The sequence below is a fragment of the Malus sylvestris genome, chromosome 14 (genome assembly GCF_916048215.2).
Source record: "Malus sylvestris chromosome 14, drMalSylv7.2, whole genome shotgun sequence".
In the NCBI taxonomy this organism is placed as follows: domain Eukaryota; kingdom Viridiplantae; phylum Streptophyta; class Magnoliopsida; order Rosales; family Rosaceae; genus Malus; species Malus sylvestris.
In genome coordinates this window covers 23,033,081-23,051,099 of record NC_062273.1, presented here as the reverse complement: position 1 = coordinate 23,051,099, position 18,019 = coordinate 23,033,081, and the positions used below count along the sequence as shown (strand labels likewise).

The following is an 18,019-nucleotide window of genomic DNA, read 5'->3' as shown; positions in this document are numbered from 1 at the left end:
CCATGTCTCCGATCCAACACAAAAAGAAAAGCATTTCTATTGGTCTAAGTCATGACTCTGCTGCAAAAGCTTCAATCACAGCACTGAAACATCGCTAGCGACCGAACACGGATCGACTCCTTACACGTAATGATTCATTTCAACGTAACTGTAGATCACAATCTGACTGACGCTGTACAACAATATCTCATTACAATGACAAAAAAGAAAAATTTTTGGCCGACATATCGATTTTTGAATGACTTGTTACATGTAAGGAGACAAGTATTTTCCCGAGCTAGCTAGCTTCGTTTGTCAGCAGCTTCTGCACAAATACAATCAATCAGCTAAGGATATATACATACACACACACACATAGACACACACACACACACACACATAGACACACACACACACACACACACATATATATATGCATGGTTGCCTGCAGCTATAATGCAGTGACTTTGATTCTGGATGAGGTAATAAGAGCAAGAGCTAGACATAATTTATTGGGCACAATGAATCACAAACTCTCAAAAATTAGGTGCTTCTGAAAAGTGCAAGGAGGCATGGGAAGAAAGAAAATAAAGAGTAATCAAAGATTTGACTATTTATTTCAAGGCAGATCCTTTATTTGATTTTCAGAATCTTCCCGTCCCCAAGTGAAGAATCTAATCTGCGATTTGATAACACGTCTTTTTTGTTTTGTTTTGTTTTGTTTTAATAACGTAATATTCTAAACTATTTGAATTACAGAAAATTATCGTAACTCTAATATAAAAACAAAAAACCAAAAACTGAGCACACCGCTGTTAGCCAACTGCATAACGCAACCCTTTTTTTCACTTCTTGATAACTTGGGTTTACTGCTTAGGTCCCCAACTATTTACAGAGACAGAAATACCCACCACCCTTCACTTGTTCACTGTTGGTTCTTCGAAAAAGATGATTCCCTAAAACAGTCTTTTGGTCTGCAGATGTGAGCACTAGCCTAGTGGTTTCATTATCATTGCTGCTGTTATTTTAAGTGATTTTCCTTTTCTTTCTTTTTTTTTTTCTATATTTGCTTATGTTAAAAGGATAAAAAACTTAACTAATATTCAAAAGAAAAATACTATTTAAACAATTGAATGTACTTGTACTATAGTAACCCAACAGTTGTTATCATGAGATGTTCACTGCTCAAAAGTTGGAAACCAATGATGGAAGTTCATGGCTCTTGAAAGTTCACAAAAAAAAAGATAAAGTTATTGTAGCTCAATTGGTTAAGAATATTCAAATATTGGACCCGATGATTTTATGTTCACCAAAAGAAGTTGAAGCTCTTCTTCAAAAATTAAGTGACAATAAGAGAAGTAGACCAATTATAAGCCTCCTTTACAAGTATCCTTAACTTTCTGATATTGGGACAATTTTTTTCATATTTTCACACCAGCTTCACATGTAAGCGAACCTGCTATGACATAACGAAGAAAGTTGAGCTTCCGCTGCAAAATTGATTGGCATTTTGGGGGGTAGATTAACTCCCTATACGCCATTGTCAACTTTTCCGATGTGAACAAATCTTCAAATCCTTACATTCGACTCCTCTCTTTCTCAGTATCACTTATCTATAATTATAAAAAGTGCCTATTACTGGTGGAGCCTAATTGATTTAAACCTTAATGCTATATATAACAGGCAGTACTGACATATGACCACCCACGTTATGGGTGATGCCTTTGTCTTTGGATTTCTTGTCTGCAGAAATACCAAATACTAGCAAATACCAGGGCCATCGACTCTTTCAGAAAGTTGTAAGAGCAAGGGGATAAAATATGTAGGGCATCATGCTTGTTGAATCATCAAACATAACCCTACATTTGTCTTTTCATATTGTCCACTTATGATGTTCATTTGATGCTCTTATTTCTGTGCAGATTGATGTGTTAAATCATATATAACTCTACATTTTACTTACTCTTATGATCTTATCCCATGAGTCATGGCTGTTATAGTACTGTAGTATCTACTCGCGCAACGACGATTGTCGATGAATGTAGATTTTGAGGAAAGGTTTAATTTAACACGCATCAACGGTTATCATTCACCTTCTACGCGCTCATACGCAACTGTTATTAGTATGATTCTAGTGTTACACATCGAGTGAGACGTTCTTGTTAGGACAAAGACTTTTGCAGCATTAAGTGAATCTAGATGAATTTCGAAACCAACCATTGTTTGTTCATGTGACACAAAATAATGTTGTAGATATTATCATAGAACCAAGTTTTGAAGTTTTGAAAAGCAGTCTAATTCTTGACATGTTGAAGACTTTTAGCTCATATTTTTTATTTTCAACATTTTAATGACTTGAGGAGAGTTCGAGCATTGCTCAAAGTGCTCAAAGGTCTCAAGAGGAGTCCGTGCACTGCTCGAACTCCCACGAGTAGTAGTGCCTATACTTTTGTACCTATCTTTCAACATGTAACAAAATAGAGATAGAAATTAGGTAACTGAATTCCTAAAGATTGTTTGTTGTTGAGTCAACTCAAGTGACCAAATGAAGAAAAAAAGGGCACCTCACTTTTGAAGTGGGAAAGTTCACATGATCATGAGTTCATGGTGGGACTCAAATTGTTGCAATCACACCATGTGAAAATGTGATTCACACCCCATCGCATCACTGGACTGTACCACTACCAATGTTTAAAATATTTGGATAGGTGGAAATCTCGCTATGCAAATTTATGAAAATATCGATTGTTTTCGATGAAAATTAAAATGAAACTTTAGGGTTATGAAACACTGGTTTGGACGAAATATAAGAGTTTTTTTTATATTTAACAGATTTTTTGGAAATATCAACGATTTCTGTTGATTTCAGCCTAAACATAAGAGTTTCTCCATCATACTTCACCCTTCATTTCCATATTTTTTTTAAAATTTTATTTTTAATATTTCTATGGAAATATTGAGTGTATTGAAGAAATTTTAAACATTAACTAGTACTAGATCATGGCGTCGTATGATTTGTTTGAAATACAATTATCTTGATGTTCTGGTTGTTTGAGAGTTTCTATCTCACAAAAGAAAACCTGTCTTGTAATTTTTTGAATTTTAACCACAGTAAGTGGCCCAGTGGTAAGGGCGCGGATTGCAGCTACTGAATAAACAAAAAAAAAAAAAATTGTAATGTCCGAGTTCGATGCTCCGAGCTAGCGAATCTGTCACGACTTTAGTAGGGTGTATTCAATCAAGAATTGGAGAGACTCTAATGAATTTATTTATAAATCCATGGATTTTTATGGAATTCAATTGATTTATAGAGATTCCATATAAAATTTTGATTCAATTTCCTTGAAATCTCATGGGAAGATGTGAGATTTATAGATGCTTAAAATACACTACGAAATCTCTCCAATTCCCCAACTTTCTCAAATTCTTTAAAATTAATTTCTAATTGAATACACCTGAAATGTTATAAACTTTCTAAGAATTTTAATAAACTATTTTAAAATTATAATTGAATATACCTTAAATTTCAGATAATTACTTACGATCTTTATTGAATACCTAGATTCATTAAAAAAATTAAATCCCCAAAATTCCAATTGAATATAGTCCCTAGAGGCGGTTAGCGACTGTTAAACGTTTGCCTCCAAATTCCGAACAAAACAGAGGGAGGAGAGGGACGATCTCATATAGAACCCTAACCCTAACCCTAAAACCGAATTGAAAGATGCAGGAGAAGAAGAAGAAGAGGTACGAGTTCGAGTACTGCGTGGTTTGCAAGCTGAATCACGACCAAGGTCCGAGCCACAAGTACATACCCAGCCACACCAAGTCCCTCTCCGCCTTCCTCACTCGCTTCCAAGCCAAGCTCTCCGATGTCCGCTTCTTCCTCAAAAACCCTATCCCTCTCCGCCCCGAACACGCCTCCCGCAACCGCCTCTGGTGCGTTTTCTGCGACTCCGACATCGACGAGCTCGATAGCTCCTTCGCCTGGTAAGATTTCTGTCCTCAATTTTTAATTAGCTGTTTAACTTCTGTTTGTTTGCCGACAAATCAACGAAAGTGGAAGAAAATTGGGAGAATTGTTGAGCAATTTGCATTGTTGGAAAGGAATTGAATTGTGCATTGTGATGTACATGACATTGGAGTTATGCTCTGTTTGTGATTTTGTAATTGTCAGTGGTAATGCAATTAATCACCTTGCGAACGTGGAACATCTGAAGAATTTGAAGCATTTCTTGTGGAAATACGGTGGAGGAATGGACCGTGTCGATACATTCAGAATTTCGGAAGATGAACTTGCTAAGGTATATGTATGCTTTCAGTTTCAATCATCAGTTATGTGATCTTCTGAGAAAAGATACTAGAATTGTGACTTCTAGTCAATTTTAGAGTCAAGTCATTAACGAGCGGTGATTATTTTGTGTGTCTGCAGTGGGAGAAGAAGTGTAATTCATTGAAGCTTGAAGCTGTGCCATGTGGTGAAGGATCTCAAGGACCGACATTTGGACCATCGAATGATATCCATACTGAACTGAAATACGGAATTATAGATACTTTTGAAAATAATAGTAGTTCAAGTTTTTCACATGGTGTTATGCCTTTACTATATCATACAAATGAGTATCAGGTATCCCATTCAGGACTCCCTCAAGTTACAAATGTTGGCTGCTTTTCGCAAGATGTTGCTACCTCTTCTTATCATGGGGGATCAAGTTCTGGTACAAATTCCATAAATTCAAACGCTTTATCCTATTTTTATGATGTTGATATCTTATTTAGTATCCATATGGTTTGTATTTAATATAAGTTCCTCCCGTATAATTATATGGCTTATGCATGCTTTATGCTCTCTGCTGTGTGCTTACTTCGTGACTCAGTTAGCAGGAGTAACCAACATTCTTTGGTTTCTAATGGTAGAAAATCCTCGGCTGATGGTTACTTCAGTAATGAAAGGGTAAGTTTGATCATCCACACTCTTCACTAAAAACATCTGTTTCTTGTGGTTGCATTTAAATAAACGGCTATAAAATTGGAAAACAAGTAATACTTTTGGTGTAGATGAGAGAGGGGTCTCAGCATGAAAGAATGACAAACGAGCAGAGCAGTTCTCCAGGTATCAACCTTTGATTTTTGATTTTTAATATGTTAGTATTCTCTCTGCTTCTGTTCAGCTGATCATCCTGGTGCACAATGTATGCATAATTTGAGCAATAAGCTGTCAATTCTTAGGAATTGTAGAAAAACTTATATACATCTGTCTGGAATCTTGGTGGCTTGGCTCAGGAGGTTGATATAGTTATCTTCTATTTGTTATAGCTGTGGATCCTTATTTAAAATTTCTCTACAGTTTTTCAGAATCTCACCCAAATATCGTCCATGGGTCCTAAAGAGGCTAGAGGAAATGTGCGCACTGGGGCACCTCCTCCTTGGCTTCAAGCAGATGAAGAAATTCAGTGTAGTGTTCCACTGAAACGAGTTTCAGGTAGCCTTGTTCCCCCGTCAAATAAATCGGGGAAGTCCAAGAAATTGAACCCAAACCGTGTGGGAGCAGCTTGGGCAGAAAGGAGAAAGAGGGAGATGGAGATGGAGAAAAGAGGGGAAATTGTCATGAGTGACTGCGATGCCAGTTGGCTCCCTAATTTTGGTAGAGTTTGGCAGTCCGGTAGCCGAAAAGAGTCCAGAAAAGAATTTGAGTTGGAGAAACAAAAATTACCCAAGGTTGAAAGTCAGTCGGATATGCCAATTAAGATACAGCCTTACATCAGCAAACGAATGGTGAGTTCCATGTTCCATCTTAGCATGTAAGTTTGTTGTCGAATTCAAGATTTTTAAAGCTATTTTTTTGCGTTTTAGTAGATTTTTCTTAGAAGTAACCCCATCCCGCATTTTGGCTGAGCATGTTGACTTCTTCACTTACAACCCGCTTTCCACCTCATGCTCACAAGGACAAGAGATGTATGACCTGACGCCAAACAAGAAGTTCCCACCATTTGATCTCCATAGGGATCAGTTTAGTGGCTTTTATTTCATTGCTTTGGATTATGGATTACTGAACTTATCACAGTCCAGACCATGCAGAGAACTGACGGGAGGCTTTCATTTTAGTGTTTTTGTTAGTAAAGTTCATAAAATTTAGGCAGACACAACACAATACACACTTGTCAAGAATTACCAATGCCTCAAGCACTTATTTTGTTTCCCTCTTCATGCAGAGAACTGATTCGAGTCAATAATTTTGCCATGATGGTTATCCAAGTTGACGATAGCTCCGATGACAGACACGGCGGGAGAACCAATGTGCATGTTCTCTACTTTTTTCCGCGAGTTTGTGGTGTAGGTCTCGTCAAATGGAGCTGGCAGTATGATGGCAGGCAGGTAGCAAACTGAAATTCAGCCGGAATTTGATTATTAGGCTACTGTACAAAATAGAGCTGTAAGTTCAAATGACTGGCACTCAAATGTATCCAACTTGAATTTTTTCCGATCAAATATATTCAATGAAACTTTTGCCTCAGATCTTATGCATGTTGCAAGTGAGAATGATATTTCTTCCGGTGACATCAATGTTTAGATCCATCTTTAATTAGTTCATGTTGAAACAGCATCATTAGTAGAATTGACATCGTTAGGCAATGGATATTAGATCCTGCAGGACCTGCACTGGAACTACAGATTTGCACACAGATCTTTACGTTTTGGCACGCCAGTCATAGACACACAGATTTGCACACAAATAGTGATTCTTATTTACAAAGAAAATAAAAATAATTGATTGAGATCATTCTACTAGGAATAAAAAGAGCTCCTACTCTGTTTATGACTGCAATCTCACAAATTGAAATTGCTGTCTTTCTATCTTCGATGCCGAGCTGGTTCACGAAGAACTGCCTTGGTGTCCGATTTTCCTACATTTTACCATTGCTCTATTGGAGAAGCTCAATGATCAAAGGAGCTTGTTCTCTTTGTACTTCCACGGTTCCACCTCAGGGTGACAAAATAATGAATAAAGCTATTATATTACTCTATCGTAATCTCTTTGGCAGGGCAAAAAATTGTAGAATTTAATTGGCCTGTGATCCTAAAGTTCCATAATCTCCCTTTTGAAGAAACTAAGTTCTCATCACACAGAAACTCCCAGGAAAACCACTTCTCGATCATTCGATCTACGTCATGCACAACGACATGCGTAATGTTTGCATTTCTTGCTATCATACTAGCAGAATAGATTGATGACATCCTACCCGGTTCCTCTGGTGTGTTCCCGCTCGGTCCATCCACCACCACCACATCCCATTTAAGCTCGTAGACTTCTTGCGGTAGGTTTTTCAATGCAAGTTGACATTTTGATTGTTGAAGCAGTTTCGGTTTGCAATCTGGGTTTCCCCTTGCATGCTGGAGCAGCTTGTAAGCCTCTTTTGCAGGTATCTGGTAGTCCACCTTGTAAACTCTGGTTGTGTTGGAATTTGGTTTCAGTGTGCTTATCTTGTTTTGATCATCCTCTAGAAAGACGGTGGTGCCGCCTGTATTGATTGATGAGAGAGATACGTACTGAGGTTCAAGCCCGAATATGAGGAGGTTGCAGGGAGCTTTCTGCGAAATGAGATTCGACAGCAGTTGGTATTCCTTTTTCCTGAGGGCGGAGGTGTTGGCAGATGCGTTTGTTTCTGCCGGAAACTTGGTGCATATGAAAGGGAAAGAACATGTTTTTCCAAGAGTAGGAGGAGGAGGAGGAGGAGGAGAAGTAGTTACTGCAATTCTAACAAGTCTGAGCACCGAAACAATCGAAAGGATCAAAACAAGGAAAGGGATGAGTTTTGTTCTGGAAAAGTTCATGGCTTTAGATCCTCTTGATTGGTTGTGTCTATGAGCCTTGTTCTCTTGTTCTTGCGGTGAGACTGCGGAAGTGAACCGAACGAGAGGAGCTACGAAAGAGCAAAAATGAGGCACTTCGGGGGGCATTTTTTCGGGTTTCTCTTTGCTTTCAGCTCCTCCGCAGCCGCCATCACAACCTCTCCTTGTAGGGAGGTGTCTGGTGGTGGGGCATTTGATGGTTGAAGCTGTTAAGCTGAAAGACCACGTGGCGGCTGGCTGGCTGATTGAGTGAGGAACAAGGAAAGGTATTGCTTAGGTTTAAAGGGTTTATTTTCTTTTTAATTATTCAGGTGCTTATTTGTTTGTTACATAATGCAACGTTGCGATTGCTAACTTGTTTAGTTTACCTCTGAAAAAGAATAACAACAATATCTACCAGTGAGTAGTTGCTGGCCAACTTTCAAGCTTCTAATCATATGGACTTTGTCCACCTTTTGTTAGTTACCATAATATGACTCATGATTTGCCCTGAAAAGTTTCGAGAAGCGATTTCCACACGTCTTTTTTCACCCCTATACACTCAAAAGAAAGATCCAAGTAAAAATAAACACCCATGTGGGTGTGCATAATAAGAAAGAAAAAAAATTGTGTGGAAGTCACTTCTAAATGTTTTGGGCGTGACAACTGATTTGTTCTGAGTCGGCATCAATTTTGCCCCACTTGTTCCATAACATAGGTTAATTTACACTAGACGCGTCGGCAAATGAGAAGCGAGCACGGAATCTGGTGTACACTTCAAAGTAGTTTTTTGATTTTCTCGATGCAAATCACAAATTGACACGTGTAAAAACGAAATGTTTCAAACTGTGACGATTCGATTTGTTGCCGCTAGGCAATCAAGATGAACAATCGGACATGCATTTCAGAACTAAAAGCAGCCAGAAAGAGAGCGTGGGAGGGGAGAAAAAAGGAATAGAAATCACAAAACATGCTAAAATCTAAGAGGTTTGATTAATATGAAATGACCCACAATCATTCGAGTTAGCAACAAGAGATAAGATAGCCTAAATTATACAAGACTGCACATTCAACATTAAACACAGCAGTGATCAGCTAGTGATTCTCCAACTGCTCTGGATCAATAGTTTTACCAGGTCTATGTCATCCTCACAAGAAAAAAATAATAATAATATTAATTCAGCAGTTCCAAAATCATCTGCCAAAGCTCAATATCCTTCCTCCGTGCCCGCCACGCACCAAATCATCAGCAAATTAGTCTCTTCAACTGCATAGAGAAATTGGAAAAGTCGGTATTAGTATTCGTTTTTGTGTTAGAAAGTTTCGTCCTACAACTCGGAAAGTTTTGTGCATGATCACAAATTATACAGTTAATCAGTAAGGTCCCCTTTACTGAGTAGTTCACAGCATCCAGTGTTTACACAGTACAGCTAAGAAGTTTTTTAGATTAAAATCCCAGAAGGAATTGAAACCGACAATAAACTCAACCAGCATTTGGAACCATCACCTTGCAATGCAGGCATTTTAATACATGATCACTGAGGTTTGTAATATGCAGTCCATACTGGGTAAGCAAGGTGATGACAACGAAAAAGCAGAAGGCAATCCATTCGGAAGATAAAATCAATCAATCAATAAAAAGCAAAGCGGCCTAATTTCAGTTATTTGGGATGGCAAGTACACATCATTTAAGTTGATTCGAGAAACAGAAAACAAAAAGCAATTCTATAAAGAAGACCATTGGATAGTATTACAGACTACTGCAATGGGTCCAAGGACACTCTTCCCCATTACATAGAAGGTGAAATTCATAAGGAATTTGACCTCAATCACCACTAAACTTATAGGGCATCTGATAATAACTACATCATGCAAGATGTTCGGTCTTTTCGTTTCTCCTTCAAGAAGACCCTCGGAATCACCACTATTCCACGAGTAAAAGGAACATCTTTATCATGCATAGACTTTGCGGAATCACCACCATTCCATATTCTCCTCCTCCTATTTTCCCGAAACAAGCATATCCATAAACCATCAAGACATTGAAGTTGAGTACATAACACCACATCAACCATTATCAACAGAAATACTATAAAATTGCCGTCTCAAGTTTCATGTTTGGTAACTTCTATATTCTATAAAAGTGCCTCCACCAACTCCAAGATTTCCATTTGCTTAATAAGCAATGAAAGCACGCAGGTGCAAGAGAAGAGATAAATATAAACTTCCAAAATCAAAAGTCCGAATCACACAACAGTCAAATGCTTCTCTTGGAACAAAGACAAGTTATGCCTCGAAACCTATAAAATTTAGCTCCTTCAAACAAATTTCGTAACTCGTATTCGAAGCAGAAGACACGCACAAAGAAACCATTTCAAACATCACAAACGAAGCTATACATTTCGCCCAAATCACGCTAACGAAAAAGAACATAACCGAAAAGAAGCTAAATTTATCCGAAATGAAGCCATGAAAATGTCAAAAACCCTACTCAATAGTACAATTCCCACATCAAGAATCATCAAAGTTATCCGAAATGAAACCACTTTTCAAAACATAGATACAATACACATTACCTTTGACCATCAAGGTTGCCCTGCCCACTGCTCCCTCCACTCCCGTACGACCCATCATCCGCCGCAGTCTGCCACACCGACTGCCACGCCTGCGACGGAGGCTGCACGCCGTAAACCCCAGTGGGGTCCACCGCAGGCCTCCCAATCATCATCCCCCCGGGGCCACCAGCCGGCTGACCCATCGGCGGATAGAAATATGGCACACCACTCGCCGTCGCCCCGACCATACCTCCGAGACCCACCGCCTCCTCCTTGATCTCGTCGCGGGGCACAATATCCACCAAGAAATCGAATATGTCGGTGCGGGTAATGGCGGCGGCAATGTCGTTTTTCTGGAGAGTCCGGCGCTTGTTCTCCTCCGCGTGGAGCCAGGAGCGGATGGTGAGCTCGAGGATGAAGAGCTCGCAGGCCTTGGCGAAGAGGACGGGGGCCTCGGCGGAGATCATACGGACGTCCTCGTCGGCCTTCATGATCTTCTTGATGCGGGCAAGGGGGAGCTGGTGGTTCTTGAAGTCGTTGACGCTCTCAATCTCCTGGCGCTGGAAGGTCCAGAACATCTGGAGCTGCTGCTGCTGCTGCTGGAGGAGGTGGTGGAATGGGGGGGCGGGGACGGAGGATTGGGTTGCTGGGTAGGGGGAGGATTGGGCTTGCGGTTGCTGCTGGGTGGGGGCAGCGGCGGCAGCGGTGGTGGCAGTGTTGGGGTTGGGGTCCATTTGGTGTGATGGGAGGAGCCAAATGGTGGGTTTTGAGGGGGTTGGGGGAGGGAAGATGAAGGGTTTGATTTGATCAGAGGGGGTGGATTGAGATTTGATTTGGGGAGCTTTTGTGGTGGAGATTTGAGGATTTCAAGGGTTGGAGATGGATGTGAGGAGAGAGAGAGAGAGAGAGGAGAGAGAAAGGAAGAGAGGCAGGGATGCTCTGTTATTGGTGGGGTTTTCTGTCTTCCAAGAGGCATGTACCACCTCAGATTTTCTTTTAATGGAAAATTACCTTAAATATTTAGAATCCAATAAAGAGGTTTATTTGTCGTTTAATATTATGGTCTAGTGTTATTTATTTTTAAAGTAAATGAGAGCACATCATTACTAGCTTATTGTGAGTCTTAACCTACCCCTCTTCTTAATATAGATAATATCGGTTTTAAAAATAATAAAAAAATAAAATAAAAAGGTTTATTTTAATTTAATTTGTTCAATTTTTTAAGAAATAAAAAGTTCCACTTTATCAATACTAGAAAAATTCACATATACCACAGTTTCAAACAAAAATACTTTGTCGTTGAGTTAATTATTTCTATAAAAGTAGAGAAAAATATAGAAATGAAGTAGTGATATAAGATATGGAGGGAGTTTTTCTGGTAAGTGACAAATTTTAGGTTTGAAACATTCATGTTTAATTTTATCTCTGAACCTTATATTAACTTATTTGTTGTAGCCTATTATATTAACTTATTTGTTGTAGCCTATTTTATTTGACAAAGGGAATTGTGGTAGCCTATTTTATTTGACAAAGGGAATAGGGCTGGCGGCAAGGGTAGAGAAATTGAGAGAGATGTGTTTGTAGAATTGTAAGGGAATGTGTGTGTTAACCCTGCCTTTATTTATAGTAGCAAAAGGAGAGAAGATATTCATTCATCCCCAAGGAATACGAGTTGTAATATGAAATGATAACTAGAATCAAATCTAATATAAGATTTACACAATTACACTTAAACTAGGAAAATTTACAACATTATTTTATTTTATATAAATATAGCTAAAGGATGCCTTAGTATGATAGACATGCCTAAAATGATTAGTAATCAGTTACTAACTAATTCAAATACTTAAATTTATATTAATGTTAACCTAGACGGAGTTTTTCTTTTTTGTATATAACTTGCCAAAAAGCTACACCTTATGAGTTATACATATTTGGAATGAATATTTTTGTAATACTATTATGTGAATCTAACTCATCACGTCCGTCCACGTACGAGTTCCATGTTCATCGAGATTTTATAGGTCTTATTCAATTCTTGTAAGAAGAGAACACATTATATAGTATTCTCGGCAGAGGCAAATGCACATGGAATCTTTACGAGAGAAAAAGAAAAGATATTCGAGCAAGTCCATCCTTAAAAAACAAAAAAAAATGCTGATACTCATCCCATTTAATCCCCTTGGTGAACAGTGATAGACCCCATGAACAGTAAATTGGTCAAATGCTTCTTTATCCCTAAAAAATGTGCTGGCACAAAGTCTAAAAGTGCACTGGCACAAATGACATCAACTCCTACAAAATGCACTGGCACCCAATCCATTTAAAATATTATTAATTTTTTTATAACTAATAAATTTTATTTTAATTTAGTTTTAATTTCGGATAGGATTTTTAACCAATCTCGTCACGCCATGTGTCACTATTTGTTTATAATAATTTAATCAAGATTTCTGATTAGATTTTTAACTAATCTCGACGCACCACGTGTCACTATCTGTTTACAATAATTTAGCCAATATTTCGATAAGATTTTTAACCAATCATGTAGTGCCACAGGACAATGTCCAGAACCTCATCTTTTTTTTTTGTCCATATAAACTCTACATCCCTACATTCATCATCATTCACACACCAAACTCAATCCTTCTTTTTAGATCAGAATCATTCTTCATCGTTTTTAAATCTTGAGTTCTTACAATGTCTTCTTTAAGGAGATTGCCCAAACAGTTTGAGGAGCAACAGAAAAGATTGTTGGCACAACAGGAGGAATTGTTCAATCTCGAGGAAGGTGGAGATGAGGCTTACGCAATGGAGGAGGACGAGGATGATGAAAATAGAAGGTAGAGGGCCTCACATTCCCACCGTGTCATGGAAGTTGTGGGTCAAATATTCAAACTCAGACGTGCTGCAAACTTGGATAGAAAGAGGGGGAAATGAGGTAAAGGTCTATTGGAAGATTATTTTATCCCCTACTATGTATTCCCTGATCATGTTTTTAGACGTTGTTTTAGAATGCAACGAAGTTTGTCTGACAAAATCATGAGTGCTATTTGCAACCATGATTCATACTTTGTGCAAAAAAAAAAAAAGTTTTTCATGTTCAAGGTCTTATTCCTGAACAAAAAATTACTACCGCCTTGCAGATGCTTACATATAGAGTATCTGTAGATCAAGTGGATGAGATAATGAGGATGGGAAAATCAACTGTTCTGGAGTCCCTGATGCGGTTTTGTTCCCCAGTCGAAGCCCTTTATACCAATGAGTACATCTGGACACCCACGCCAAGGGACCTGCGAAGGCTGCTGAGGAAGGGTGAGATGCGATGCTTCCCTGGCATGATTGGAAACATTGACTGTGTAACGCCCCGGTCCCGAAATATTTACTTTATTTCAAGAAATAATAATATTAGTGATAGGCCCAAAATAAAACTCTTATTTAGTTTATTATCATTAGTTAACAACTCCAAATAAAATCCTTCATCCCACAAGAAATTTATAAGCATTATTCATTTTTCCATAACATGTAATTTAACTTCCAATTTAGTACCATTTCTTTGTAGGGACCAATTTCCGTTATGTAACCTTTATTCTCGAATTAATTTTAACTTCACATATTTTATGGCTGCATCTAACATCTTGTTAGACTGCCTACGTACCCTCAACAGGGATCAAGCCTTTCGTAGTTCAAAATTTAAAAGTTCGAACCAAATACAAAACTATTCATTTACTTCCACATACACCATAGTCATATTAATATTTAAACCATAACAAATAGATAAAAAACAACATACTTAAAATAACGAAATTCATATAACAATGCAAATGTCGGCTCCCTGGTCGTGCGCCGCTGCCCCCGCCGCCGTGGGTAACGGTCGACCACCCAGACTCGCCGAAAAATTCAATTATTTCTAAAAATTCTCAAAAATTACAGAAATGAAGATCTCAATTAGTAGAGCAACTTTCATACCTGCGACCAAAGCCAATTTGGTTGGGAAACACCTCAAAATGGCCACGAACCGTCGGAAACCCTTGTTTTTGGGTGTTCTTAATTCGTCTCCAAAACAACTCCGACGCCCCAACCAATGAATGGACTTTGTTCCAGACCTCAAAGGGAGTCTAATGGTGGTATTAATTTGATGGAATCGTTTCAGAATTAGGGAAAACAACGGCACGGGTTCTTCGCACCCACCGGTGTGGTTTTACCAAATTCAAGGCCAAATTACAGGGTTTTTAGGGTGTAATAGGAAGGGGGAAGGTCATGGAGAGTTTTACAATAGTTGGGTTGGTGAATTTCGCCGGAAAAATGGTGAAATTTCATCGAAAAACTGAGGAAAACCCGACTGGGTCGGGTCACCCTTACACGGGTCGCGGATCCTCCGCTCCCCTATTCTCTTCTTTCCTCTCCCGGTCCTCTCTCCCCATTGGTCACCTTCTGTCTCCCCCTTTCCTGATTGGCTCATCTCTCCCTCCTTTCTCTCCTTCATCTTCCATCTCCACCGCCTAACTTTTTTTTTCTTTTAATCTGGGCCACACACGTGGCCTTCCGGATTTGGCTCAAAAAATCTGGAGTATTCTAGAAATGATAAATTCACAATTTTATCCTCGACTTTAAACGTTAATAACTTCTTCGTTCTAACTCCGTTTCACGAACGGTTTGCACCTACGCGTTCGTAAGGTCGAGCTCTATTTAAAAATATTAATTTTGATTGCGAAAGGTCTACATTTTAAATAATTAAGGTCCAAACTTTAAATCTCATAACTAGTTTAATTTAAAACTAAACTTACACAAATTATTATAAATTCTTGAAAAATCATATAAAAGCTCAATAATACAAATACGTTGATTATTATAATTTCTAGGAACAAAAATTTAAAAGTTCTCGATTAAATTCTTCATAATCATAAATCGATTTATTTTCAATTTCCTCCACATATTCATATATTTAAAATTTTCAGGGTATTACAGACTGCATGCATTGGACCTGGAAAAACTGTCTAAGTGCGTGGCAAGGAGCTTATGGTGACAGAAAATGAGCCAAAATATCATTTTGGAAGCGATGACTTCATTTGATACATGGATTTGGCATGCATTGGTTGGTGTTTGAGGAGCTCAAAATGACCTAAATGTCTTTGCCCAATCTCCAGTCTTCCACGAAGTGTTGCAAGGAAAAGCACCCAGAGTCATATATTGGGTCAATGGCCATAGATACGAAAGACAGTACTACCTTGAAGACGGCATTTACCCAAGGTGGACAACGTTTGTCAAAACAGTGCCACATCCACAAAGTGAAAAAGAAAAACATTTTGCACAATGTCAAGAGGGGTGTAGGAAAGATGTAGAGCGTTGTTTTGGTATCTTGCAAGCTCGTTGGGCAATTGTCAGGTTAGCTGCCAGAATGTTTGATGTCGAGGCTCTTCAATCCATCATGATGACGTGTATCATTCTCCACAACATGATTGTGGAAGATAAGTATGATTATGATGCTGTCGATGAATACAAGCCGGACACAATGAACAACTCAAGAACACGTATCTATTGTGCTCATGACGGCACCGGAGATCCCATGCAACACGAGCCATTGGAACGGGATGGACGTTATAATCAATTGATCGTTGAGCGTTACACTTCAATGCAAGAGCCATACTGGCATTGTACCCGTCAAAGTGACTTAATTGAGCACCAGTGGAGATTGCAACAAGATGAAGATAATTAAAAGAAGTTTGTGGTGGAAGAATATAGTTCTTGGTTTATGTAATTTTATTTCGTGTGTTTTTTTAAGTTTATTTGGTTTCGTTTATGTAATTTTATTTCGTGCGTTCTTTTAAGTTTATGTGGTGTGTTTAAATAAAGTACTAACAATAGTTAAGAAATTACATTTATTACTAAAAATAAATAAGAAATTACATAAAGTACTACAAATAAATAAGAAATTACATAACGTACTACAAATAAAGATGAAATTACACAAAGTACTAAAAATTAAGACAAAATTAAATAAAGTACTAAAAATAAATACGAAATTATACGAAGTCTGTGCAGCTAGGATATGTGGTGCTAGGATCTTCATTGCTAGGATTTGTGTAGCTCGAACCCCCTCGACTTGTTTCTGGGTCTCTTGCACGCCTCCTTTGTACCGCGTCTCTTTTTTTCGATGTCCAAAAATATTTTGAATTCGGAGACAGTCCTACTAGAGGTTTGTTCATAATGTCACGATCTGCTTGAGCCATCATTTCTTCTCTAAGCATCTCATTTTCTCGATTAAGTGCTTCTCTAATCATCTCATTTTCTCGATTAAGTATTTCTCTTTGTCTCTCAGCCGTCGCATCACGTATCTCAGTAGCTTCTAATATTGCTACCATAGTAGCAGCTTTTTCCTCATCTCTAGCCGCTCCCGCGCCATGTTCAGTTCACCTTGGTAAGCAAGTTCGTCCATATATGTTTTGTAGTCAATTTTGGAAGAACTCCCTTGTTTCTTTGCCGTCTTTTTACCTTGAGGCCTTAGGGACCGACAAGTCGGCTGAGTCTCCGACACTTCTTTGGGCGTCCTTTATGGTAGAGGTGGGTTCAAAAAACCGAAAACTGAAAAAAACCAAAACAGAAAAAACCAAACCGAACTGAACCGAATTAATTAAATTAATATTTTTTAATTTTATTTATTTAATTATTTGTTGTGGGTATTATTTTTTAAAAACCAATTTGTAAGCCCAATGTGTTGCCAAAATCAGAAATGTACCAAATGCATCTGCTACTTTTCCTATTTACAAGGAATAAGTCGTATAAAAAAGCAGGACCTAAAATAGTGATACCAAAATGGTGCTAACTCCTGACCCGGTACAGTTAGTTCCTTATTCTTGTTTAATATGGCTTCTTGCTTCAAGTATTTGTATGCTTATTTAGTACTTCATTGCTTATTGTTATATGTAGTGATCATGTACTGGTTTTGATTAAGTGTTTTCCCTTTTGATATTACTTATGCCAACTAAATAGTAAATTACATTACTAAATGATCGATAATACATACAAAGAGAGCATAATTGTTGGTTCAAAGTGGGTTATGGTATGATAATGCTCTCATTGTACGTACTATTGTGATAAATTAATTCAACCCATGCCCACCAACCTATACCCGCTCTTTATATTATTCATAGTTAAGAGTTCATGTGTGAAGAAAATGGTAGAAAATTGTACTTTTCTAAAAAGAAATCTATTTATAGTTAAACTCTAAACCAAAAATATTAAAAAAAAACCTTTATGTTATAATTCTAGTTGAACTTTAAATGTTTATTTTCATTGTCTTTGATTCTAGTTGGAATATATATGTTATGATTGTGTTGGAGATGTTAAAATTTAAGATTTCAATTTTTTTCATTTTTTGAAAAAAAAAAAAAACCGAAACAGAACCGAAAAAAAAAGAACCGAACCGAACAAAAATTTCGGTTCGGTTTCGGTTTTGGCAAAAAACGGAACCCAACCCTACATTTTGGCACTTCTTCAAATGTGTCTTCTTCCTGTGCGGTTGTGTCTGGTTATGGCGAACTATGTAAAGGGACGTCGTGCATGACAACTTCTTGACTTGTTAGCTAGGGGTGGGCACAGTGCGGTTCCACCCCTAAATCGGAACCAAAACCGAAATTAGAAAATAAAAAGGGTTC

The 18,019-nt window shown here is 38.1% G+C and overlaps 3 protein-coding genes across 3 annotated transcripts; 1 reads left to right on the top strand and 2 right to left on the bottom strand.

Moving 5' to 3' along the window:
• Positions 1 to 3,587: 3,587 nt before the first annotated feature.
• LOC126599725 (TITAN-like protein) lies at positions 3,588 to 6,493 on the top strand. The gene is made up of 7 exons (XM_050266138.1): positions 3,588 to 3,969; positions 4,157 to 4,283; positions 4,412 to 4,697; positions 4,857 to 4,933; positions 5,038 to 5,092; positions 5,327 to 5,754; positions 6,192 to 6,493. Exons 1-7 carry the CDS (start codon positions 3,704 to 3,706, stop codon positions 6,210 to 6,212), a joined length of 1,260 nt encoding a protein of 419 aa, XP_050122095.1. The 5' UTR covers positions 3,588 to 3,703; the 3' UTR covers positions 6,213 to 6,493.
• Positions 6,494 to 6,996: 503 nt separating this feature from the next.
• On the bottom strand, positions 6,997 to 7,938 carry LOC126599127 (glucuronoxylan 4-O-methyltransferase 1-like). The gene has a single exon (XM_050265465.1). The coding sequence runs from the start codon at positions 7,936 to 7,938 to the stop codon at positions 6,997 to 6,999; it is 942 nt and encodes a 313-aa protein (XP_050121422.1).
• An 842-nt stretch (positions 7,939 to 8,780) lies between these two features.
• On the bottom strand, positions 8,781 to 11,329 carry LOC126599726 (nuclear transcription factor Y subunit C-1-like). The gene is made up of 2 exons (XM_050266139.1): positions 10,386 to 11,329; positions 8,781 to 9,076 (listed from the first exon to the last, which is right to left on the bottom strand). The coding sequence occupies exons 1-2, from the start codon at positions 11,096 to 11,098 to the stop codon at positions 9,073 to 9,075; spliced, it is 717 nt and encodes a 238-aa protein (XP_050122096.1). The 5' UTR covers positions 11,099 to 11,329; the 3' UTR covers positions 8,781 to 9,072.
• Between the last annotated feature and the right edge of the window lie 6,690 nt (positions 11,330 to 18,019).